Below are 27,204 nucleotides of genomic sequence, written 5' to 3' on the forward strand. Positions count from 1 at the left end.
ATCACCTCAGCTATTTCAAAGCAGATCTAACATTTCAATCCAGGGAATGACTGTTTCTTCTGGGCATGTTTCTGTGTGCATGGCTTGTTCTTTTCAGCAACCTCACCATAAGTTTCTGGAGCATGAAGGCTGCTTTCTTCCTAAGAAACCACTGGCCTACATATTTCTATTTAAAAAAAAAATGTTACAAGGGACCCTGCTGTAACGAGCAATATAAAGTCTTGGACAGTTTCCTAGTTATCTTTCTTGACTGTACTTTGTCTGACTGTTTGAAGAGAGTGGTGCAATTTTGTGAGCCAGCTAAATAAATTGAAGAAATTAACAAAGAAGTATATAGAAGAATAAGCATTAAACTATAAACCCAGTGCTTCGATAGTGGACTCCTTTCTGCCATATAACTTTCTCTAAAAATAGCCTTTTTCTTTTCCTAAGCACTTGTACTTCTGTATTTCTAAGACTCCCACCTCCTCTTAAACCCAATCACTTCCTGTTCTTTCTCACCCTTCCTTCTTCCCTCTCCCCATTGCCCACATTTTCTTCTTTAACCATTAAATGGAAGAGCAATGTTAATTATTGAATCATACTGGATGCTGGGTTGCTCTCAGTTAGCAATCCATAAGCAACATTTAGGTCTAAATTTTTTTGACTTTTTGCTCAAATTTCTTCATGGTGGTAGAAGATTTTGAAATATTAAGAATAAACGTAGAAAAAGAATGGGTATATTTGTGTGTTTGTTTGTGAGAGAGACAGAGACAGAGAGATAGAGAGACAGGGACAGAAAGGGTCAGAGACAGAGAGAGGTTTCAAATGAATGTTATTTTTTTTATTTGACCATATTCAAAACACAATAAAACCCAAGGGACAATAATAAGATCAAAGCTATCAAAGCTACTTTTAGTGAAGTTTGAAGAAAGTAGCAGAAGATAAAGAAAACAATTTTTAAATCATGCAATTATTGTATATAACAATGATTCTTTTGTTTCTACTAATCTTTCACATTTTAATGTGAATAAGTGATTTCCTTAAATTTATTCCCACCCCATTCTCAATTTCTGCTACATAAAATCTTGTTTCCTAACATGTTAGGAAGAGATGTAGGAGAATAAGGCTAGTCTCAAAGTGACATGTGCCATTCCCACTCCCAACTCACCAGAGATAAGTGGTCACATGGCCCTGCCATAACTCTAAGAGAGGCTGGGAGATGAAGGGAGCATCAACAGCCCCTGCCACACTTGGGGTAGCTAAATAGGTCTTTGAGTCCAGAAAATCTGGATTCCAATCTACCTCAAACTCAACAGAGGAAACAGCACTGTTCGTCTTTGATCAAAAATCATGCTCTACTTCCCCATAGTCCCAGTCACATTTACTATCATGCTCCTACCTACACCTAACCTTTAAATAGACACTTGTTACTGAAGAATATATAAGCCCTTGGTTTATTGTTTTTATTTTCATCGAGAGCAGTGGTGTTTTATTCCAATAAATAACACTTCCCAAAAAAAGGAAGCCTCAGTAAGAAAAGTAAAAGAGGCATTTATTTTACAGTTTGTCCTGCTCTGTTTTAATTTGATAGAAATGTCACAGATCAGTAGTGTGAAGTTCAATGAATTTTCGCAAACTGACCATACCTAGGTAACCAAACCCTCAGATCAAGAAATAAAATATTGCCAGCAACTCAGAATCCATTTCTAGTCTATAACCTCCTAAAGACCACCACTACCCTGCCCATCAATGCCATAAATGCATTGTATTTTATATAAATGGAATCACACAGTATATATTCTTTTACGCCATAAATTTTTTGCTCAGCATTATATGGAGTTTTATATTATTATGTTATGCTATTATGTTGTTCACTGTAATTCCTATAATATTCCACTGTGTGAATAGTCTAGTCACACTATTAGTTTTTTTATGTGAATATTAATAGTGTTTTAGGTTTGGGTTCATTTTTGACCACTAATCCCTATTGCCTTGAGAGATAGAAAATGTTTTCTTAATGTAATTGCTGTTCTGTTTCTTTCGATCAGTTTTCTATTACTTCTCACTCCTTATATTCACTTCTGACTGCTTCCTTTTTGTGGTTTTCAGTCATCAAATTTCCGCAAGGGCTTTGCTGGATATGAGGCAAATCTAATCATAGTAATCTTCTTGTTTTCTTTACTCCTTCTTTCCCGAACTTTTCTGCTATTGCTGATATAGATAGATAGATAGATAGATAGATAGATAGATTGTTATATAGACATATAAAAGCATATATAGGTGTGTGTATGTATCTATGTATGTGTTATATAAAAGAGATATATATATATATAATATGAGCTACCTATATCTTTTATATAGCACACTTTTTTTTTATGCTTAACTCATGTATTAGTTTTCCCAACTTTTTCACATTGAGCTAAACTGGAGGTAATTTGGAGGCATCTTTAGGGAGATAATTTGTTGAAAAAACTGATTATATTCTTTATTTATGTAGTTATGGTAAAAACACAAAGTGTTAATAAAGAAGTTGACTATTGCCATCATATAAAGCTGGTAAACCTTTGCTGTTTCTAAAATGAGAAACTTAAGTTTGCTTTGGTGAGCCTGAATTTTTTGGATCATTTTTTTATACCTAAAGTGGCTACACACTTTCTGTTTGAGCCTTTTGAATGATGAACGCTGCAAACTCTTGATAATCATCATTGGTTAGACACTTTTTTAAAAAACATATTTTATTGATTTATAATAATTTTACAATGTTGTGTCAAATTCCAGTGTTCAGCACAATTTTTCAGTTATACATGAACATATATATATTCATTGTCACATTTTTTTTCTCTGTGAGCTACTATAAGATTTTGTGTATATTTCCCTGTGCTATACAGTATAATCTTGTTTATCTATTCTACAATTTTGAAATCCCGTCTATCCCTTCCCACCCTCCGCCCCCTTGGCAACCACAAGTTTGTATTCTATGGGTTAGACACTTTTTTTTTGCATAGATGATGAAAAATTAAAACCATCAAAATACTGCAAGTTAAAATTATATTTGAAAATTTTAGCAACCTCTTCTTTCTCTACTCACAACTGTAACACTGAAATTCTCTTTGTTAAAGAAGACAGATTTTTTAATCCAATAGAATTTTTTTCGTATCAAGTATCTTGAGATAATGGCAAAGCTCTATTTAGGGCCAGATATACAAGTCAGAAAAGCTACCAGGCAGCCAGCACATCAACTGAAAACAGAAAGAAACACTCAATATATGTGAAGAAATGGGGGGCCACTGCCTGGAGCTACCCCTTCCCCAAATCCCACTTAGGCTTCCTTCCTCTTCCTGCCTCTCTCCTGACCCTCTACCAGGTTCACCTTAAGCTGTTTGGCATTTCTAGCATCAATTCCTTCAGCAGCCTCATGCGTCCCATGGTAGGTTGAATAATGACCTCCAAAAAAATATGACCATATCCTAATTCCTAGAACCTGTAATTGTTACCTTATTTAGGAAAAGTGTTTTTACAGATGTAATTAAGTTAAGGATCTTGAGATGACGAGATCATCCTGGAATATCCAGATGGTCACTAAACCCAATGACAAGTGTCTTTATAAGAAACACACAGGGGAGATTTGACAGAAAGAAGAGGAAGAGATGATATGGCCACAGAGGCAGATATTGGAGTGATGCAGCCACAAGGCCACAAGTCAAGGAATACATGTCAACAGCAGAGGCAAAAGACACGGAAGAGGCAAAGGAACAGTCTCCCCTAGAGTCTCCAGAGGGAATGTAACCCAAATGACACCTCGATTTCAGACTTCTTGCCTCCAGAACCACAAGAGAATAAATTTCTGCTATTTTAAGCTGCCATATTTGTGGTAATGCATACAGTAGCCACAGGAAACTAATTCAGGGCCTTTGTCCCTATCCCTGGTGAGCAACAGGCACCTGGTAGCTGCCTGCTAAAGTGAAGGGGTGCACTAGCTGCTGCATCCCATCTGTGCAGAGTGTCAGGAATGGATGCTGTATATGCTCCCTGCATGGACCATAGCAGGATTCTAGCTGCCTTCTGAGAAGCTCCAGATGAGCCATGAGAGTCAGTCCTGGCCTTGAGAGATGCTCCAGGGTTCAGGGTCCAGGTGGACAGGGTATACTGTAGCACGCCCACTTAGTGCCTCTGGACACACTGTCCTGGAGACTGTCACATAGGGCTGCTAGTAGTATTTAACTCATGTTCTGGTTATGATGCAGTTTCTTCTCACTGGGTTACTGACTCTTCGTGGTGAAAAAGCAAATCATTTTCTATTAAAAAAAATCCATAGTTTTCTGGGGAAAAATATGAATTCATGTTGAATCATTTTTTAGGAGAAAATATGAGTATCAGGGAAATCACCCATAAGAAAATATTACCAGCTTTCATTTTGGTTTCCATTTAGGCATTCCTTGATCACAATATAAAAGACCCTGACAAGGTGGTAGATGGAGGTAGAAATGCTTTGCTGCTTTCTATATTTGGGTTTAGGATTATCCTAAGTTCCTGTGTTTGTCTATTTGAGCTTCATTTTTATTAACTCTCTAACACACTACTTTTTTAGAGGTCACAAACATTTTGAGAGATTTTCTTCCGCTCACTTCAGGTCACAGTTTGCTCTTTGCAGTTCCTTGCCAGCATATAAACAGTATTGGTAGAGTTCTCTTGTCCCAAGAAATTCTGCCTGAATTGTAGTTGCAAAATAAGGGGAATCATTGTAGAATAGATAAACAAGATTACACTGTATAGCACAGGGAAATATACACAAAATGTTATGATAACTCACAGAGAAAAAAATGTGACAATGAGTGTGTATATGTCCATGAATGACTGAAAAATTGTGCTGAACACTGGAATTTGACACAACATTGTAAAATGATTATAAATCAATAAAAAATGTTAAAAAAAAAAAATAAGGGGAATCACCCTTTGGAGATAAGGAAGCACCTCTATAGCTTCTTGATGTTACTAGGGATGGGCCCCTGGAGGAAGCTGGAACCCCTATTCATCTAGGCAGGTGGAATTAATTTTTACTTTGGCAAGTTGATATGGCACATGGTGTGACCAAAGCTCTAAGGACAGTCATTGCTCCATTTTACAGACAGGAAAACAAGGCACAAAGAGATTCAACATCTTGTCCAAGATGACAGTTAATAAGGGACAAAGACAGAATTAAACCTAGACTGTCTGGCTAGATATTTTGTTTGATATGATTTGAGTAGCTTTTAGATCCAGTAAAGAGACTGAGAGAATTACTCTGCTGTTATTCAAATAATTGCTTCAAGAAATGAAAGAAACCATGCGTGAGCTATTTATGTGTTAGGGTGAGTTGGTGTCCCAGCATGACAGGAAGGTATCTCTGTCATGTTACAACAGGCAAGAGTCATCAAGAATATCTTGCATTTGGTCTTGGAAAAGTTGAAACTGCCTTACGTACACAAAATTGAGATAATATTTATTTATGAAAAATATTCTGAGCCTGTTCATTTTTATACCCCGAGGTTTGGAAAACCAGACATTTTCTTAGCCTGGCTAGTTTCATCTACTTTAGCACTAGTGTTCTCCATTTTCTAATGAAATCAGAGGTTTAGGTTAAAGGAAAGTCTTTATTAAAGCAAATGTTTTCACTGTAATGCTGTTTAACTTAACCAAACCAATATCCAAGTTGCTCCTGGAACACAAGCTCTGTAGATCATGAAGTTTAGGAAGGTTAAAAACACATGACTGGTATTTTTGAGTCAATTCATCTCAATCTCAACTAGTATGTTATTATTTTCAGTCAGCTTTTGGAGAACATATACAAAATCTTCGTTGTTGTTAATGTCTAGATGCCAGGTTGTGACTATTGATCTCTAATATCCATTGAGAATCTATTATTTATGATAATATGCCTGAATTTTTCTTCTAAACTTGATTATAAGTAAGCCATTTATGTCAGTATCCTTTTTGGGAGAGTCTGGCTCATCAAAATGTGGTAAAATTTCATATGTCATATTTAGAGATTAAAGATTAAGCCTAAGCTAAAGTTATAAATTTGCTCTGGCTCAACTGAAGTTGTTTGAATGAAGAGAGAAACTGTTATGTAATATAAAACACCAGCAGGTGAGACTATCATAGGTAAAGATGTCTTCAAAATCTTAGGCGCTATTGTCCCCTCTTTCCAGATCTTCCCGCACATCTTACCAGCTGTGTCCCTTGAGACATAATATTGGTATTTTAGAGAAACATGCCCCAAACAGAACTACTATCTTCTCTCAATCTGCTCTTCCCTAGCCTGTATGCTCCATCCATCACTGTCTTTGTCGCTTATTAACTGTGATCTTGGACAAGTTGAATCTCTTTGTGCCTTGTTTTCCTGTCTGTAAAATGGAGCAATGACTGTCCTTAGAGCTTTGGTCACACCATGTGCCATATCAATTTGCCAAAGTAAAAATTAATTCCACCTGCCTAGATGAATAGGGGTTCCAGCTTCCTCCAGGGGCCCATCCCTAGTATCATCAAGAAGCTATAGAGGTGCTTCCTTATCTCCAAAGGGCGATTCCCCTTTTTTTGCAACTACAATTCAGGCAGGATTTCTTGGGACAAGAGAATTCCACCAAAACTGTTTATACACTGGCAATTCCAGAAACAAATGCCCTCTGTGCTGCTGCTGTGACTGTTGTCACTTCTGTCATCACCCCAAGAAGCTTCTAGAAGTGACTGTGGTCACTGCTTACACTTTGCCTATATTTGAATCCAATTCAGACTTTTTCCTCCATTCCCATGGCCTTTGCTTAGATTTTTGCCTTAGCTTCCCTATTCATCTTCCAACTCTGTCTCGCTTCCAATCCCTCTGCCCTAATCTTGCCAAAGTTGCATTTCTGAAATAGACATTTGGCCATGGATTTCCTGGCTTTTAACAATTAAGACTTTCATTTCCACTCAGTTGCTTATAGTAGCATTTCCAAATTACCATATGTGGAGCACTGGTTCTTCAAAATAACCTGTGCAAAAGAGGATTCCTTGGTCAAAAAAGTGTAGGAAATTCTATCTTGATTACCCTGTCTTGTACAGACATATGGATTAGCATACTGAAGACTGTGAGAACTTCTGCAGAAAAGAAATCCAGCCTTTCTCAAACTTATTTGAATTCTTATTGTTTAACTTTTGTTTAACTCAGTTCATTAGAAATAACTCAAGAAATAAGTGGTCTATGAAATTAAAACACCTTTGGGAAAATATTGCTGTGTAGTCCACACTCCTTAGCAAGCCTTCCAGTGAAACTCACACCTTGCCTCTCTTCTTTGCCTGCCCAAAGTCTATCACTCTCTCCACCAATATTCCCTCTCTTTAATTAACCAAACTACTACTATTATTTCTTCTCACCCCGTACTCACATGTCTTGTTACTACACAAACAATGTCTTCTATGTGAAATGCCCTTTACTGCTCCATCTCTCTTACAGAAAAAAAAAAAAAAACAACACATTCCAATGTTCCTTTTCATGCTTACAGAGAACATTTCAGTGGTCAGATGTGTGTTTCCTCACTCTCACATGGCACTACTTCACTTCTGGCATTTCTGTCACCAAATGTGCAGTAGTTTTTCCCACACCAAACAATTGTGTGACACCAGTTGGGTATCCTACAATTTAATTCAATTCTAATACTGTCTACCTGGAGAGAGTACCAGATCCCACAACTTAAAGGCCTAGTCCAAGACTGCCTCCCCTCCAATTCAGATGTCAGTCACAAGTCCAGGTTGTTATCTGTGCCCTGACCACTGGCTACAACCTACTCCTTGGGTTAATTAATTTGCTAGGAAGGCTCATGGAACTTGGGAAGGAGTTTAATTACTGGATAACTGGTTTATTATAAAAGGATAGAACTCAGGAATAGCCAGATGGAAGAGATGAATGGGGCAAGGTATGTGGGAAGGAATATGGAGCTTCGGTGTTCTCTCTCGGCACACCACCCTCCTAGCATCTCCACATGTTCCCCAACTTGGAAGCAATCAGAATCAATCCTTTTTTTACAGAGGCTTAATTACCTAGGTATGATTGATTAAATCATTGGCCATTGGTGATTGATCTCATCTCCAGCCCCTCTGCAATCCCCAGAGGTCAAGGAGCGGAGCTGAGAGTTCCAACCCTCTAATCACGTGGTTGGTTCACCTGAAAGACTCAAATGTGGTCAAGAGGGGCTTGTTGTGAATAACAATAGGCATCTTTATCTCTGTTATCACTTAGAGAATTCCAAGGGTTTTTGGAGCCCTGTGCTAAGAACTGGACAAAGATCAAATATGTATTTCTTATTATAAATCACAATGTCACAACCTCCCACCCCTTCTCCTCCTGGGGTCACTTACACTCTTGTTAATGACCCAGTTCAAATATTGCCTTTCTCCCCAAAGTCTGCCCTGCTAGTCTCCTCTCTGCTCCCTTCATGATCCCCTCTATTGAGGGCTTAACACATTCTTTGCTAATTATTTGTTGGCATGCCTGCCTCTCTCCCCACATGGTGAGCTTCTTGAGCTTATGGGTTCCTTGTATACTTTGTAACCATCACAGAATTTGGTAAGCCCTGAGAGATTGATTGTTGAATAAATGAGTGAACACAGCCTTGATATTTTCTGCATACTGATGAAAATGCTGACAGCCAAGCCCAGTGACCGTATCAGACGACTGATAGTGAAGGGACTTTTCTACCAAGCCAAAATTATATGTATCCAAAATAGATTATTTATTATTCATTCCCCTTTTCTCACATTACCCATCTATATTTGGAAATATACGTTACAAGGTATATGAGTAAAATAATTTTTTGACTCATTTTTAAAAACATTAATCAAAATCAGCAGGTATCAGACTTATTTCTAAGATTTGTGAATTAAGAAGATGTGATCATTTTATTGCCTAGTAACCAGAGAAAACTTTGTGACATTTGTGCATTCTACATTTCTGAAACATGACTTACTCTCTACAGTTTGGAAGAATATGTGTTTTGATATATTTAGCTTTTAGGACAAATTCTAAGTTTATAGTTACAGATTTTCCAGTTTTTCTGTTCATTGAAAGTGCCTTCACCAGTCTATTTTTTTAATATAAAATATTTGGATATTTAGCCAGTTTAATAAGAAAAAAAGATTTGGTTAGTACAGTGTATCTCGTTTCTTTGAAATGAAGTTTCGAGCTTGATAGCTGTTTATAATTCATTTTGCCAAGTACATGCATAAAGCTGGTAAGTAAACCCATCTTCTTCAGTGTTACAAACAGGTGATGACAGGTGGTGGGAAACATTGTTCTCACATCTCTTCTGACTTTTATAAACACACCTATCTTGTAATATTCTTTAGCCTTCTTCTTGCAGTTAAAGATGTGATCCATTAGACTTTACATTTGTTCCATAGAATTGATGAAAACATTTGTCCATGGCAACTGTGTAACCATAAGCTTTCCCACTTTAGCTCACCACAGGACAGAATAGAAGTATATTAACTGCACAGAAAGCTGTGTCCTCTAAAAGGGTCAAGAGATGGACTCCTTCCTAATCGGAGATCTCAGAGTCCTGAAGTGTGCAACTTAGTTCCTGTTCCTTTGGAGACAATCTTAATGGGAGTAAACTTTTCCACAGCAGTAGAGACACAGTGATTTTTCCGTATTACACTCCAATTTTTTAGATTGTGCTTGAAGTCAGATGTTGAACTTAACTCTAGATTTCTGTCTTCTGTTTCAAATGCATTCCATACAGATTATGGCACAAGTGTAGGGTATACCACTCAGCCTCCCCACACACTATGATTCATAAGGAAACCCCTTTTACTGGCTGCCAACAAATCAAGAGCTTGGGAGAGCAGGGTTTGAGAGCACTTGGATTCAGAGTGAACTTGGGCTGGGCAGGAACACAGTGTGCATTCCAGGTTGGCAAAAGTGTACAGTTTACGATCACAAGGCAAAGCGGAGCTGCTGGTGCTGAAGAACAGTCAAAGAGGCTAATAAATACTTAGCAAATGAAGCCAAAAATTGAACGGTTCTCTCTGTCTCTGTCTTTCTGTCTCTCTGTTTTACTCTCTCTCTCGTTTCTCCAATATTTTTCAAAACTGAGGCATTGATTGTAAATTTTCCGTAGTCCCTTATTCATTGTTAACAGACAAGCCTCTGTGTTATACTTAGCAATCTATGCAGCTACACATTGATCCATCCCTAAAGTTACAGCGAAACTTACAGTTCTGAGCTATGTGGTGATTTGAATCGGCATTACCATACAAGGCAGCTTTGAATTCCTCATGGTGATCTTTTATTACTCTTTTTAAGTTTCCTTAGCACTGCCAAACGTTGAACTTTGTGGAATGATTATAAACTTTATGAACATAAACCTTTGATTCCACTTTGAATTCCGTTAAAGAATGCCAAAATTATATTAACAATACACATTTCAAAATCAAAGACCTGGATTATTTTGATTACTTCAACCCTAGAAAACATTTGTTGTTATCACTGTACAATTGATAATCAGGAATGATCACAGCAGCTGTTTTCAGAAAGAAGATTATACAACCCAGAAGCAATGCTCGAGCTGCAAATCTGGCCTTTGTTTCTGGGTTGTTTGCAAATGTCTCGGATATTTAGAAAGCTGTCCCTTTAAAATCTCCAAAACGTTTGTTAGAAACAGTTCGTAACGTACGTATGTTTCCCTTGGCACCTCAGCAGGGCAGTTCTTGTTTTCAGCTCAAAATATGAGGAATTTGGTACAGAAACAGAAAGGGTTTTGTCTTTAGCAGGCTGACATGGGGCTGTTGCTGGCTGCATGACCCAGAATCAATGTGATGCGGAGCAATTCCTTAAGGAGACAAGAACTTTCTTTAAAGGATGAGCTAAAGCTTTTGGGAGTTGCAAAAGTGCATGGGAGAAATCCCTGTACAAGAGTGAACAAGCCAAAGAAAACTATTTTTTCATGTGGTCCTGACAGAGTTTATATGAAAGGGAAGAGACATGTGCTCACTATGGCAGTATGGTGAGGTGAATGAGAAGTCAGACTGTGAGGCCAGACTGCCGGAGTTTGAATTCCAGTTCTTCCCCTTCCTAGTTCTGTGGTTTGGGCCAAATTTCCTCATTCCACTGTCCTCAGTTTCCTCATCTGTTAAATGATATAATAAAAGTACCTACTTTTTAAAGTAAGTGAAGAAAATGTTGTGACGATTAAGTGAGTGTATATGTATAAAGCATTTAGACCAGTGTAGCCACTGTTCAGTTGTTCAAAAGAATGTTAAGGCAATTTTTAAAAGGAGAGAGTGACTAAGAATGAACTTTGTTTTAAAAAAAAAGTTCCAGCCCAAATTTGCTCTCACTTAATAATGCTTGCCCCAACACACACAAGTAAGAAAGGTCATTCTAAAGCTATTGACTCTCCCTTTGGTAAAACCCATATTAAATTATCTGAAAAAGGCTCTGTGATTATCCCCCAAAGACTTTTGGGCTGGAGATAAGTAATGGAAATTCCTATGTTCATTTTATAAGTGAAGAAGCAAGAATTATTCTTAGCCTTCGATGGGAATACTGAACCCTTCCCCCAGGATAAAACCCTTTATGTCAGGGCTTTGCCTGCCCTGCTTCCTCTGCTTTGTGATGCCATAGATAGGAATGAGCAGGGAGGGATCCTTAATAAATATTAAATGTTGATGATGATGATTTCACAATAGTGTCCTACGGTTACTTCACAGATTTTGCAAAACTGCAAAGAGTATTTCCTGATATTGGAAAATGTTGACTGCAGTGCCATTTGATGGAAAATAGAGTGAGGCATGGAAAATCAATTGAGAATGAAAGCCCTGTATGTTGGTATGGTCCCATGTTGTCCTCCAGCTTTTTCCCTCTGTTCCTTCACCTTCCTATTTCAAGTCCATTAGCAAAGCTTAGTTTGGAAAAGGGAAGAGAGAGAAAATGTGTGTGGGAAAAAAAAATAATCTACTATATGCCTTTGTCAAGCAGGACTATCAATACTCACATACTCTCTTACAAGTCATTCTTACATTCTTACTGTAATGCATCTTAAACTTAAGGAAAAAATTGTTAAGAAATTGAGTAAATCACTGATTGTAAAGTAGTATCACACACCGTTATTCTTTGATAAACTGTAAGTTTTGACAAACTTCTGAGCTAATCAACAGATTTTATCTGAACTCTTCTGTCTATCTAATGGATTGCCAGTTTGTTTAAATACCTGTCTCCTTTATGAGATTGTGTACTTCTTTAGGGCCAGGCCCATATTGTATATAGTCTTATACCTACAGGACTTGGGAACTTGTGCGTGATTAATAGACTTCCCCCTCAATCTTCCTTAAGTAAGTGACTTTTATTTCATAGAATTTGGAGAATAAACAACGCTGGTATTCTCATTTCTTTCCTGCTGAATCTTCGGCAGCACTGGAGATGTTTCTCAGCTTGGCAACTGGAATGCTGAGGATTCCATTTGTCCAGCATAGGGATCAAGAAATGAAGACTCCTCATTGGAATATAAGCCTTCCGCTGGCTCCAGGCCCATGATCCTAACCATGGAATGTACAGTCTTGAAATAGTGCTCACCAGGTTTTCCGAGTCTAGATTAGTATAAATATTTATGATGTTTATAAACTCTACAGATGGAGTTTATGGGTTTACATGTATTAAGACTGCACATCTGTAGAAACTCTTAAGCAAAAGAGGAAAGGTGGATAAAAGGATGAAAGTTAATTTCCTAAGTAATGCATTTGTATAAATAACATTCTGTAGTGTATGGTGCAAATTCACATGTTCCTTTCTGTATTATTATGCATAAGATATATATGCATATATGTATTATCATAATATATATTCATGATACATACAGAAGAAGAATACATATAAAATACATTTAAAAATACATAAAGAAGAATTCCTACAAAACATATATATAATAATTCTGTTCAATAGGTGTTATAGATATCCTGGCTGCATGTTAAATTACCCCAAAATTTTATGGTGTCAAAAAACCATTAATTATATTCATGTAGTCTATGGTTCCAGAATTTGGACAGGACTCAGTGCTGATGTCAGGATTTCAGCTGGAAAACTCAAGGCTGGGGACTGGAATTATTTTAACAATCATTCATTTACATTTCTGGTAATTGATGCTACTACTGGGCTGGGAGTCTTAGTTCCTCTCCGCATGGACTAAGTGGGCTGTTTTGGGCTTCCTCACAATATGATGACTGGGTACAACCCTTGAAACAGAGAGTCTTCAGAGGTCATATCGCTGTTATGACTTAGCCTAGGAAAGCACGCAAGCCACGTTCTATTCACCCAGATAGTGCCAAGTCCTACTCAGGTTCAAGGGAAGGGAAGATAGACTCCAGATAGTGAGTGGCAAGGTTCTGGAAGAGAATATGGGACCAGAACTATTACTATCGCTATTTTTAAAAATGCAATTTTCCACATAGGGATTGATGTTCCCATTTTATAGATGAGAAACTGAGACACAGAGAGTTTAAGTGGTTGTTCAGAACTTTCAGTGTCTATTGTGTAAGTAACAAAACTGTTAGTATAATTTTTATTTCCTCAAAAAAGAGAAAATATACTAAACATGTCTTAATTTTACCTCAGAAAAAAATAGAGTAACATGAAAAGCATTTCAAAAGTATCTTTGACATATAGTCACATTTCATAAGGAGACTAGGGTCCCTTTTTGTACGTTAACATGAGATGTTAATGTAACTTTTATCCAGTGACTTCTTTATCTACATCTGCAGCCAGAGGTTTTTCTTGAGCATCAGATTTGAAGTTCTAAACTATACCCTTCCACCTCAACATCTTCCAAAGCAAGCTCATCATTTTTCTCTCAACCCAGCTCCTCCATAAGCAGATTTCCCATTTCTGTGGATGTTAACCATCATTCTTCCAACTGGCAGGACGGGGTCTTCGGGTTTGTGCTTGACTCCTCCCTGTCCTTCTGCCCAACTGTGACAGGTCTTTTAGACTGTTTTTGCAGTATTTCTATTTATCCATTTACTTACTTAAGAATATAGTGAAAATAACTTCCACTGTCAGAGAAAACATTTCAGTATCATGGTCACTCTGGGATCATGTCCATTGTCTTCTCTCAGTGACAGGTCTTCTTTAATTTCCCGTGTACTTGTCTGTCTCCTCCCTGAGACCATGGAGAATTTAGAATTGCCTTGTTCACCCCCAGTTCCCTAGCATCCCAATGTAACACATGACCTAGTCAAGGGATGTTTGTAGAATGAATAAATGGTCTGCTTTATTTATCTGTACTAGTTAAGAAAGGCTAAGTCCTATGACAAACAAACCTAACCTCAGTGACTTAAAACAATAAGAGCTTGTTTCTTGCTCACGTCATGTTCCAATGTGCAGCAGTGTGGGGGATTGGGCCTCCTTTATCTCTTGTTTCCACCACCTTCTAGGGAATTTTGAGTTTTAATGGCCAACCCTAGAAGGAGACTGTAATATTTTTGTTCATGTTTTATTGGAAAAAACTCAATCACAAAGCCCTACACAACTGTAATGGATTCTGGGAAATATAGTCCCACTGGAAATAAGTTTGGTGATTATGTAGCTAGTATCCATTGCACTATCGTTCTAACTATCTACATATTTGCAATTATAATTGTCATTCTGTAGAACATCTTTCTGCTCACAATGACTCCCTAAACTGCTGACCCCATCCCCCTTATTCCCAGTTTCTCCCACAAACCTCATTTGGGGAGGTTTTTAACTGTTTCATTTAGGTTGCATGACTCTGTCCCCTGAGCATAAATTGTTAAAATATTTTATCCAGTATGAAACAATTGGGGTCAGCCAGATTTTCTTTTGGGTGAATTTGAAGTCAGAACCTAGAGACAGTCCATTGGTTTCTCATTATGACTGGATTTATAAACATGAACCCAGAAATGTTAGGGCAGTCAGTCATCTTTCACTAACCATGTGGACTGAGGACCAGAGAGAACACATCCACAGCAAAAAAAAAAAAAAAAAAAGAAAAGAAAAGAAAAAAATGGAGCAGATATTCAGGGAGGACCTTGAATGAGAACAATATGGGAAGATGGGAAGAGATTAGATGGTTGCCCAGACAGTTTCTGTTCTTTCCTTAGGCTGATGACTTCCTGCCTTTACCCTTATGATAAGTAACCCTACTGGTTATTTGGAAAAGCCTCCAAAATAATGCTAACCAAAAAGACACTGTATCTAGTTCCACAAAGAATTTGAAAAAGGTCAAAAGGAGAACTCATACAATAATGCAGTCTGGAAAAATAACAGAAATATTTATGTCATAGTTACTATGTTAGTGGAGGGTCAGAATTTGCTTAAATCTTCCTGAAAGTAAAAATGAAAGGGAGATATAGTTATTTATGTCACTCTCAATTTCAGAAATGAGGAAATGCATGCTTTCCTTTGGACAGTGAAGCTCTGTTAGCACTGAGATCTAATAGCATTTTCTTTGACAGTAGGGTAAATGATTCATGTGAGAGAGTTCACAGCCTTCCCTCAATCCACTCAAACTGTCAAAGAGGATCCCAATTCTCACAGGTAAAGATAAAGGGCAATGCTTGGAATCTTGGGACAATTTGAACCTCTATTATGTTTAGGCCCTTATTATCTAATATTTTTAATGGCTTTGACCTCCACTTGTTATTTGTATATTTTCTGATGTTGAATCTTATTTTCCCTATTTGGTCACATTTCATTTTGTGTGTTAAAATTCTTTAATTCTATTCTCTCTAGAACATAAAGTACCATGACAGGGATCTTGTTTGTCACATTCACCACTTTGTAAATTGCAACCACTCCAGACATATAGTAGGTGCTTAATAAATATTAATTGACTGAGTGAGTGAGTGAGTGAATGAATGAATGAAGCAATGGAGAGAAGTGGAGATGGCTGAGTTCAGGAGAAGAGAAGATGGGCAAGATTGAGGTTTGGGGGACTTGTAGAGAGAGCAGCTGGAGGTCTGAGGAAAACAGGCAGGAGAGAAAAGGGAGTAAGTATTGCTGAGGGTAATGTACTTTGATCCTTGTAGCAATACTTCTTAAAAGTTTAAATAAACTTTGATTTTATTTTTTATTTTACTTGCAGTTACTGAGCTATGTTTCTTCTACTGCTTCATTCTTTAGAAACTTGACCAGATGAATTCCATCCAGACGGGTAAATTTCTTACCTAATCTTCATGACTTACTCAGATGTCACTTAATTCATTTTGTTATTCACCATTTTGGAGACACATATTATGTGTTAAGCACTCTATTGGGTTCCAGGGAAACAAACATGAATAAAATTGTTTTTGCATTCATGTAGGGCAATGATATAAGTAAACTAGTAATAAAGGTCAAGACTTTTGTAAGCACAGAGCATGGGTCACAAACTTGGTGGGGTTCAAGGGTGTCATGGGTCAGCTTCTTAGAGATAGCTACCTTTGCAAAGTCATGGAGGAATGAAAGAAGATACTAACTTCAAGAAACTGCAAGCATTTAGGAGTGGCTGGATAATAATGTGCATGTATAGAGGGTTAGAAAAAGAGGCCAGATCATTGTTAGATTTTTAAGTAGGAGAATAGAAATGTCACCTTTGTATTGCACTCTGGCAGAAGAATAGAGAATGGATCAGTACAATGTTTCTTAAAGTGTGGACCTAGACATCAGCATTAGCATCACCTGGGAACTTGTTAGGAATGCAAATAATCAGAGCCCCACCCAAGACCTACTGACTCAGAAACTCTGGGGAGTGGGATCCGGTAATCTGTGTCTAACAAGCCCTCCAGGTGATTTTATTGCATACTAAAATTTGTGAACCACTGAGTTAGAATGAGGATGAGAGGATGAGACTATCAACAGGAGGAGCTGATAGGAACTTATAATATCCCCAGTGAAAAACGATGAGGTTATCAACTAAAGTGTTGATTAGATTATGGTATTGGAGGGACAGGCACAGGCAGATTCAAATGAGTATTTCAGATGGCTGGATAAGTCAGCATGGCAGGGGCACCAAGGAATGTTATAGGTTGAGAGAGAGAGAGAAAGCGCTTGACAGAGGAAGTAACTATGTCCCATGGATTGAATAAATAGAATGAGTTGGTGGGGGGAGCAAACCAAGCAAAATCCATTAATGTCACTTCAAAGACTTCACAGTGTCTCTTACTCTACATCATCTCTGGCCATGTAAGTGGCATCCTGCCTAAGAAAGATGCCCCTAACTGATGCCCTGGTCTCATCTCATAAGCCAACAGAAGCCCTAAACTTCAGAACTAAAGAGCTGTCTGGCCATCCCATACCTTCTAGCTAAAGACTTTACACTCTAAACAGTTATTTACCTTAGTGGTCTTTGTCATTTACCAACTCAACAGCCATTTCTTCTTTTCCTACAGCAGAACATTAATTCTGTTCTGGGTTGCCATGTGCCCAGCTCTCAGAGTATAAATTATGATCTGATAAGTCAACCCATAGCTATTGTTTTCCTTCTCCTCTGATGGGGATGAGCATGTGAACTAGTTCTAACCAATGAAATGGAAGGGTATGTAGGTCTGCTGGGCCTCCTGGGAAGGATTTTTCTCCTTGTTAAGAGAGTAAAATAACCTTTTGCCCCTTCTCTGTTTTGTGTCTTGGATGCTGTTATGTGAAGGAGTGGTGCTTGAATGAAAGGACAAACCTGAGAATGGAATGCAATACATAGAGGATAGCAGAGCATAGAGATTAAAAAGAGCTTGTTCTGAGTCAGATTTGGGCTAGCCTATCTCTTGTCTTTAAGCCACTCTTAGCTGTGTTTTTAGTTACTTACTGCCAAAAGCATTCCCAATTGATTACTCATCCTTCTCTAGCAAACTAACCTTGCTTCTCAGTCCTGTTTACCCCAGGCATCTAGATTTTTTTTTTTGTCCTCATTTGGAAACCTGATATCCATACTTCTTTGTAAAGCCCTTAATCTGACTCTATGCCTTCCTACACTCCCTAACTTTACTCTGTGCCCTCTGAAATTCAACTTCTGTAAACTGCAAACTCCCTTGTACTCTCAACAGCTTCATCTCTTTGCTCCAACTGATTCATGGTTATCCCTCCAGGTCTTTCAAGCAGAGGCCAGCTACTTTTTCTCCCATGTGGGCATTCCACAGTGCCAATGGGGTAGGTATCTTCCTCATTTTCCATTGTTACTTCTATGAATTCCTTTTTATTTCTTCAGTCACAGCTCTTTGAAGTATATCTAGTACATGGCCTCAGACTTTACCACGCCTTTCTACTCTTAGTTGCCATCTTCTGTCAAACTCCAGGACACTCTTTCATGTTTTTTGCTGACTTTAGCCTCTGGCTCACACTTCTCTCTGCCAGTTTCCCTGTTGTTATTCTTGGTGACTTCCACATATTCATAGATATCCACTGTCTTTGTCCTGTTATTTCCTCGACTCTTCAAATCCAACAATGTTGTCCTCTGTCCTACTCAGTGTAACTGTGAGGAAGAAAGAGAGGATCAATGGGACTCAGCCAGAAGGTCTCTAGACTCCTAACCCCAGCCCTCCTTTGAACTATGCCACAATGCCTTCACAGTCAGTCACTATTTACAAGGATGTCAACTTGAATGATTCTGCATTCAATAATGGATTACTCTAGTAAAGATAACTGGATGCAAGTTGTTTTTGTTATTGTCTGAAGGTCAAGATATCCTGGGGAGAAGTATCATTAAAGAAAAATCAATAGCACCCTTCATAAATGTCAGCACAAAATGCCATTCAAAGCAAGTATAAAAGGTTAATGATATCTTGTTTTGAGTGTTTCAAAATAATTATCAGATTAAATAAAAGCTACAGTGACATGTTATCCCCCATGAAGAGACTAACTAATTAGCTAAAGCTATTTAAACATTTAGTAAATATATGAATAAAATCTATTAATCAAGCAAGAATGTGTTTCAGGTTGTTGGCTCAAAACACACCCATATACCCCAGTGGGTCCTTTTCATATATGTAAGTATTCAGTACCATCATCAGAGTTGTCATTGAGCAGTTAAATAAGGAGAGGTCAAGGAGGGCAGGGCATATCTGGTAAGAATTTGTGGTAAAGTGTTATTTTATGGAGACATTGATGGAGTCATAACTTTCCCAAGGAATTAAGTGAACAGCCAGAAGACAAGTTCAGATATGCCAGGGCATCTTGAGACAAAGGCTTAATGCTGATCTTGAGCTGTGGTGTCTCTTTGGTAACCATGGTGAAGTTGGATGAGCTTAAAGACTGCATGTTGGAAATTCCTTAAGAATGAGTCTTGCCTTTGGTGAAATTGGGCTGAAATACTTCAGAGTCAGATTTAGAAATCTATACTTAAAGACTTCAGAGTCACAGAAATTTCAGCTAGCATTGATTAAAGAAAAATCCCTAGCCCCTCATTCCAAAAAAATTCTTTTAAATATAAAAAAAGACACCATTCAAAAAAATATGACTAGTGAGTCTCTTGAGCAACATGTATTTCTTAATGGGATTGAATAATCAAAATCCACTGATTTCTCAAAATTAAAACTGTATCCAACGGTTAAGAGCAAAATCCTTCTGCTTAGAGATGAACTGGATATGTGCAGATTCTGGGAATGAGTTCATGATTAGTCACTCTAGTATGTCTGATTCTTCCAATAAGGATGGTAAGTGCATTACCTCAGTATACCCCAGCAACTGATGTGTCAAAATCTTTTGAATTTCCTAGGTCTCAGGAAAGAAATATCTCCCTTCTCTTTCCTAATCCAACCTCTCTGTTCTCAAGTACTTACTTCTGAACAGGGGATAAGGGAATCAGAAGTCATCATTATAACTTTATTTTTGTTGTTTTGTTTTGATGGGGGAATAATTAGGTTTATTTATTTATTTTTAATTCAGTACTGGGGATTGAACTCAGGACCTCGTGCATTCTAGGTATACACTCTACTGCTCAACTATACCCTCCCCCCACTATACCTTTTAAAATCCAAGATGTTGGCTCCTGCAGAAAGGAAAAAGGCATTTCTTTTCTTACTGTCTATGGTGCCTTTATCATGGCTCATATTCTGGTATTCTTTCCCTCCCAATCTAGCCCCTTCCAGGGTAAAGGTCTCTCTACTGCTAACTGCATAGATGTGGTAGTTAAATGCTTGCTACATTGAATACAAAAACGATGAGGTATATCGCTGAAAAATAGAATTTAAATGAGATTTGGATGATAGAAATTTCCATCTATTAACCCCATAGGAAATAAGTAGACCCGACGATTATTCTTCATTATCAACTTTTGAAGAAAACAAAATGCACACGTACAGGTAGAAATATTACTTCCCCACCTTTTCCTCATTGCAAGGGAAGGATTTAACTTTGGTTCCTGTACCAAGTAAGCCATTATTTAGAATTGAGGTCAATGCAAAATATAAAATGATTGGGGGTGGGGGGCATATCATAGCTGCTAGAGGAAAAATAAATCTTATCAAATCTAGTAACCATCTTACTCTCTTGTTGAGATTTATAGGACAAAGTATTTGAAAGACCCCCTTTTTTAACCTGATTAACAAAAATGGCATACATTCTCTTTTCTTACATTTCATTACACTTTGTTCTGTTGTATTGCAAGGCCAAACTGAAAATAAGTCAGGGTAAAGAGACAAACCAAGTGGCTCTCTATTTCCCAGGCAAGATAAGTTTATTCATCTAGGACATGCCTAATATCCATGCAATCAGTATCTTGGGTAGTGAATGATGGATTTAGTCAAATTTCTTGAGCCTCTACATCCCCAAAACAGCCTGATTCAATCTCAGTCTCAGAACAATGGAGGCAGCGCAGGCAGACATGTGAACAATGGTCATGTTAGCATGCAGAGAAATTAGTTCAACTGGTCTTCACTTAACCATGTCTGGAAAAGTTAAGTTGTTCAACTTTGTGGAAAAAATGCAGTGGAAAATATATCTGTTGTCATTTGAGATAAAGGTTTAAAAAAAAAAGCAAGCACAAAGTGATATTTATAGACAATGATGGGTATTTGTGATATTAGCATTTAAAATTGTTTGCAGGGTTAGATTACTTATTTAGATAAGGTGACGTGTTCAAGCTCCAAAAGACACTTTTTCATGGCTGGGGAAGGCACAGTGCAGAGGGAATAAATGTGTATATCTGTATGTTAGTGTGTATTGGGGGGAATATGAGGGGGAGTGGAGTATGGAATTTAGGAGCACTACTAGTCAAACAAACATGAACTTAAAAAAAAAATAAAATTATTCTGGGTAAGTGTCAGAGAAAAATGTTACTCTCACTGACAGAAATACTTCAGACTGAAAAAAAAAATCTCATGACCTGCCAATATTAGGAAGAATGAAGCTACTACTATTCCACGTTTGCTTCATTTTTTCACAACAGATTTCCATGAAAAAATTTCTTAGAAAACCAAATAGAGTTGCAATTTGAGTGTAATACTTGTTAGATTCACCTCAAGAGAATATAGCTTTCCCAAACTTCAATTAAGATGACACTTTTCCTTTTTTTACTGAAAGAAAAAAAACTCCTGCATGACTTGAAAACCAACAATTTAAATGCACTGATTTAGTATAAAGTTTCATAAAACTTATCCCTTCACCATAATGAAAAGCCTAGTTTCTGTCCTGTCCTGTTTTGTCATAAGTAGCTTTTATTTTGGGGGGTAGTTTTTATCCTTGGAAACACCGCCCCCTGCTGTAACAAATGTTTAATTGCAGAAGGATTTTTTTTTTTTTTTTTGCTCTGAAATGAAAAGGATATGAAGAATAAAGGTACAATTATTAACGTGAAAGAGACTTTATTTTGAATAATAATATACATATCATTCATTCAATTTAACTTTCATAGTGCACAGCTATGTATGGAAGTATACAGGGAAAAACAAACATTAGAAATACCTAAGGATGGAAGTATACAGGCAAAGAAGACATTTGATATATACCCATGAACAGGCATCATAGGACAGTATCCATTAGAAAATGAAAACCATGCAAAAAGTCTATCCAAACCATAGCAGGCAAGTGCAAATAGTACAATTTATAGTTTCTTGGATACAAAAGTATACATGTTCTTTGGATTGAAAACAATATAAATGAGTATATTATCATCTATAGAAGTAAAAAGTGTGGATGCCACAGGTGGCAATAAAATATTCAAGGCCACAGATGGAGGTCACCAGCTTACAAAGAGAATACTGAGAGGTAGGGCAAACTAAAAAAATAGAGATATGCAATGAAGCCACCTCCACCTAGGTTAGGGAATAGCAAATGCACAGGCATTAAAATGATAATAGCGCTTACTATGCTGCATTTCTATTTTCTCTGTCAAAAGAATTCACTGTGTATCCCTACAAAATTCAGTGAATAAGATGAGGCAATAGTGTACAGCCTTGGCATTAGGGCAAGTTTAATTTCCTTTTCATTTTATACAAGAAGAGATAAAGAATACACAACATGAAATGTTCATTTTTCCATTCAAACATTAACTTTTAAGTGTTTCATATATACTGTGTTTAGCAGAAAGGGGATAGGGATATGTAGACTGATTAAACCCAAGCTTTCAACTCAAAATATTTTGTCTGGAAAGCTAAGGAAAGGTATAATTCTTTACCGTTTTAAAAATCAAATGCTTAAAGCAGGTTTGAAAAATTGAGACGAAAAAAGACTGATACGGAAAAACACAGCAAAGAAAGATACTGAACAAAATTTCCTTGTTTCCTTTATAGTTTCTTTTTTTCCATTTATTTTTTCCAAATTGCATTTTACAGTAGAAATGCAGACCACTCTGGATAGCTCTGGCTCAATAATGCTTGGTGCTCTCCTCTTAAGACATCATCTTTTTGCACTCCACTGAACAGAAAACCATCCCTTCTACTGGCATGAACTTCTGCCCAATGAGACACTTGCTGCAGCAGGAGCACAGAAAGCACTCTGTGGACGCATGCCAGCTGAAGTTGTTATAGGTCACCCGCTGCACTTCGGGATCAATGGCATTGTGGCATCCTTGACATACCTGTTAAGTCAATTATACAAAGAAGAGAAAAGGATGAGAGATCAAATTGTGACGGCAGCATTTCTATGTTAGAGCAAACTCAGAGTATCTCTTCAGATGGTAAATTAAACTAAGAATGACAACCTCAAAGATACACAACTGAGAATGACCTTCTAGCTAACCTTCATAGCTAACAGCTATTAATGGGGGTCTATATGTGAAGCACTGTGAGAAATAACAGTTGAAGTCCAAACAGGTGATTTGATGCTTATAAGATATCCCCATGGTGTTAAAGGCAGAAGGTCTTGATGATGAGTTCTAAAGCAGTGTGTTTAGTTCCAGCATATTCTACTGGATCTCACATTAGTAGTTTTAAAAAAGAAAAGTTTTATGATTTTTTTCTATACCACCAAATGCTGGTAAGGATGTGGAACAAATAAGAACTCTCATTCATTGCTGGTGGGAATGGTACAGCCAATTTGGAAGACAGTTTGGCAGTTTCTTATAATAAAATTAAACATACTCTGATCATATAATCCAACAATCATGCTCCTTGGTATCTACCTAAATGAGTTGAAAATGTATGTCCACAAAAAAACCTGCATGTGGATGCTTTATTTTTAACTGCCAAAACTTGGAAGCAACCAAGATGTCTATTAGTGGGTAAATGGATAAATAAACTATGGTACATTCAGACCAAGGACTACTATTCAGAGCTAGAAAGAAATGAGCTATCAAGTCATGTAGGGCCCTTAAACACTGTGAAAGTAGCCAATATGAAAAAGCTATGTACTATATGACTATATGGCATTCTAGCAAAGGCAAAACTATGGAGAAAATAAAAAGATCAGTGGTTGCAAGGAGTAAGGAGTTGGGGGCAGTGAGACAGATGAATAGGCAGAGCACAGAGGGCTTATACAGGCCAATGAAAATATTCTGTATGATATTACAATGATAGATTTATGTCATTTGTCCATTCTATACATTTGTCCAAGCCCATAGAATACACAACATCAAGAATGAATCCTAAGATAAACTGTGGACTTTGAGTGATTATGATTATGTCCATGTAGATTCATCCTTGGTTAAAAAACAAACGCTTACCCTTCCAGTGAGTAATGCTGATAATGTGCAAGGCTATGCATGTGTAGGGGGAGGGAGGATATGGGAAATCTCTATCTCCTCAATTTTGTTGAAAGCCTGAAACTGCTCTAAAAAACAGTCTTAAAGATTTTTCCTCATTCATTAAAGCTTTGCAGTGATAATTTTATCAGACTTACTTATGACACATGAGATTATTAACACCACTAATTTCTAGACAGTAGTAAATGAAAGTCATGTTCAAAGTAATTAAGGACTTAATCAAAAATACTTACAGTGTCTGAGAATAATTAGTTTGCACTAAAACTATAACTTGCAGTTAATTGGCTTCTGTTCTGTCATAAGTCATAATTTATGTGTAGTCTAGTATCATGGAATACTACCACTTACATTCCATATACCATTTAGTGTATATGCATGTTATATACAAATAAATATATGACATACACGCATCCACACACACACACATATTTGCTTCTTTAGCTGGACATGTATAGGAAGAAAATAAATGAATAACCCTTATATTATAGCAGAAAATAAACCACCCAGTTGAGAGCTACAAAACACTAGACAGTCCATATGCCTTCTTGTTTGTACATGTTATGAATGAATGTGCCTGAAGTTTTCATTTTAAATATTTTATAACAAGTGAAGAAACCAAAAAGACTGTCCAGCATTACATCAAAGTGACTTATCTTCTTTACCCTTGGTCTCTTAATGTGATTGTCAGGAATTACCTGAGATGAGAGTGGGTGGGTTGTGTGGGTGGGTTGAGGGAGTCATTTAGCCTGAGCCTTCTCACTTGAAAAGATCTCAAAATGTGGCTGCCACTCAGTGGATGAACTGGTTTAGGGTGTGAAGTGAGGCCTTGCTACAAATATCCATTTCAGACCTGCAATATAATTCCCGTATTTTTTAGAACCACAGGGCTTTTAATTAGAGATTGTAGCTCCTTAATTCAGACATTACATCAACCCAGTCTTCCCTGAGGAGCAAGGGAGATACTATCTTCGTGTTCTCAATATTCCTGAATACAACAAAAAGGAGTGTTCTGATCACAAACATACTTCTAATTTTTAGCTGCACCATGCAAGCAATTGCTATTATATATACTCATTTTTTATAGCTTTGTAATTCATTTAGAATGTTGTTTTTTGTAGTTTTCTATATTTCATATTAATTTTTCAATATTTTAAAACCTCTTTGTGTAAAATAGAAGTGTTTCACACTCAATTTTTTATTCAATTGCTTCATTATCTCAGCCCTCTAATAATATTTGTGGATCTTTTTATAATATTTTAAAATCCACATTTTCATTTGCAATTTTAAAAAAGTGGTAACTACTGTTCAATTCTACATAAAATTAAGGAAATTGTTTTGGTAAAAAAAATAATTAACATACTGAATGATACAGGAATTTAGGGTTTGTGGGTTTCATAAAATTTAGTTTTATTAATAATTTGATTGCCATTGATCCCAAAGTCTGACACATGGCCCCAGGTAAAAACTACTGATTCCTAATTCTTCATAAATCTTAAAGCTGGCCAGGCCTCAACTGAGGGTCTAGAGACTCCAGGACTGGTCAGGGAGATATGTGCTTCACCACTTTCTGCCTGGCATTCAATTTTCCCGGGTTCTTAAACTGCTAATAATTCAATGAGTTATTTCCTTCAATCCCTCCTACTTCTCTTATTTTATCTGTATATATAACAAAATTGTTAATGACACTTGTAGTATGGGTTGGCAGGAGAGTCCTATGAAATCTCAGAGATGTGAATTCTGGCAGGGTGGGGAAAGGAGCCATTTGACATTGGAATTCCAGAGCCCATTCAGAGACAAACTAAGTGTATTTCCCATTATCCTCCTCCCAGGTTAATTTTTTTCCTTGGAAATGCCCTATTTTGAGTTGAGTTCTTGGCTTCGGGTCTAGGTCTGAAAAAAATTCATATTCTCACTCCTTTTTTTTTTTTTTAAAGATCACTGCAGATCAATGCCCTGAACTAGATAATCCTCAAATTTTTCTATCATTTAACATATTGCATGGGTAGCTCTCTTTGCCATCAGCTAAGGTTTATTCAGGTGACGGAAAGATATGTTCATTTTAATGTTAGGCAAAGGGCAACAGTGAATCCTACTGAGAAAGTAAACCTTCTAAAAAAAAATCATGCCTTACTATAAAGCTAAATAATTAAGAGATTCTCTCATTCTCTTTCTAACCTTATCTGAGGGTATTTCTCCCCACTGATTATTGCAATGTAATGGAGAGAAGCTTATAACAATTAAATAAAATAGCTTTGTCTGCTTAAAGCTTTATTCAATAAATATTTGAGTATCCTCTGTGTTGTTCTAGTGTTGGAAATAGAATAGAAAAAAACAAAACAGACAGAAACCCTGCCTTCATGGAGTTTACATTCTAGTCCTTGAGATCAAGGTCACACGCCCTACAGTAAAATGGACATTATGATAACCCTTTTTTGTAGAGAAACTGTTGCAACAGTATTCAGAGAACCGTTTTTAGGTAAATTATATATCAAGTCACATGGTGATTCAACGTCTTTTCCCCAGATATAGGGAGGGTCCACGCTGACCCCAAAGCAAGTGAGAAATGTAAAACACAAGTCAGTTACTCAAACACTTGATAAGTGCAGACACTGAGGGTATGGAAATAAAGAGGAAAGCTCTATCCTCCAGCTGTTTATAGTGTGGTGGAAGACACAGATGAGTGATAGTAACAATTACACTCATGTGGGCAAGCACACATACACAGAGCCCCATGAGAACAGAGAGGCATCCAGCCTAGCCAGAGTGAAAGGGGTAGAGCCTGGGGCAGCAGGACAGGTGTTCTGAAAAAGGTTAGGCCTCAAGTGAGTCTGGGGGAATGTGCAGGCATGGTTAGGTAAAACAGGGAATAGGAGGGTGTACCAGACAAAGGAGTTAGTGTGAGCAAAGACAAAGAACAGTGTATAAAGTAGAAAATGCAGGTAACTTGTGAAAGTGTATGATTTGGGTTAGATAACGAGTAGAAGTGGCTGGATCTAATAAACAAAGGCTTAATGATCAGTTTTACATTTTAGAAAGACTGTCTTCCATCATCATGGAAGATGGCTTTGAATAAAAATAATGGAAGTGGGGAGAT

At 37.2% G+C, this 27,204-nt stretch overlaps 1 protein-coding gene across 1 annotated transcript in view; it reads right to left on the reverse strand.

Annotated features, from left to right (window-relative positions):
• Positions 1-21,754: 21,754 nt before the first annotated feature.
• The window catches only part of TES (testin LIM domain protein), a 45,604-nt gene continuing 40,154 nt past the window's right edge, over positions 21,755-27,204 (reverse strand). Inside the window, exon 7 of the mRNA XM_010975565.3 lies at positions 21,755-22,988. Coding sequence (XP_010973867.1) covers positions 22,800-22,988 — 189 coding nt within the window. The 3' untranslated portion in view covers positions 21,755-22,799. The remainder of the gene's footprint in view (positions 22,989-27,204) is intronic.

Source organism: Camelus dromedarius, chromosome 7 (assembly GCF_036321535.1).
Source record: "Camelus dromedarius isolate mCamDro1 chromosome 7, mCamDro1.pat, whole genome shotgun sequence".
Taxonomy (NCBI): Eukaryota; Metazoa; Chordata; class Mammalia; order Artiodactyla; family Camelidae; genus Camelus; species Camelus dromedarius.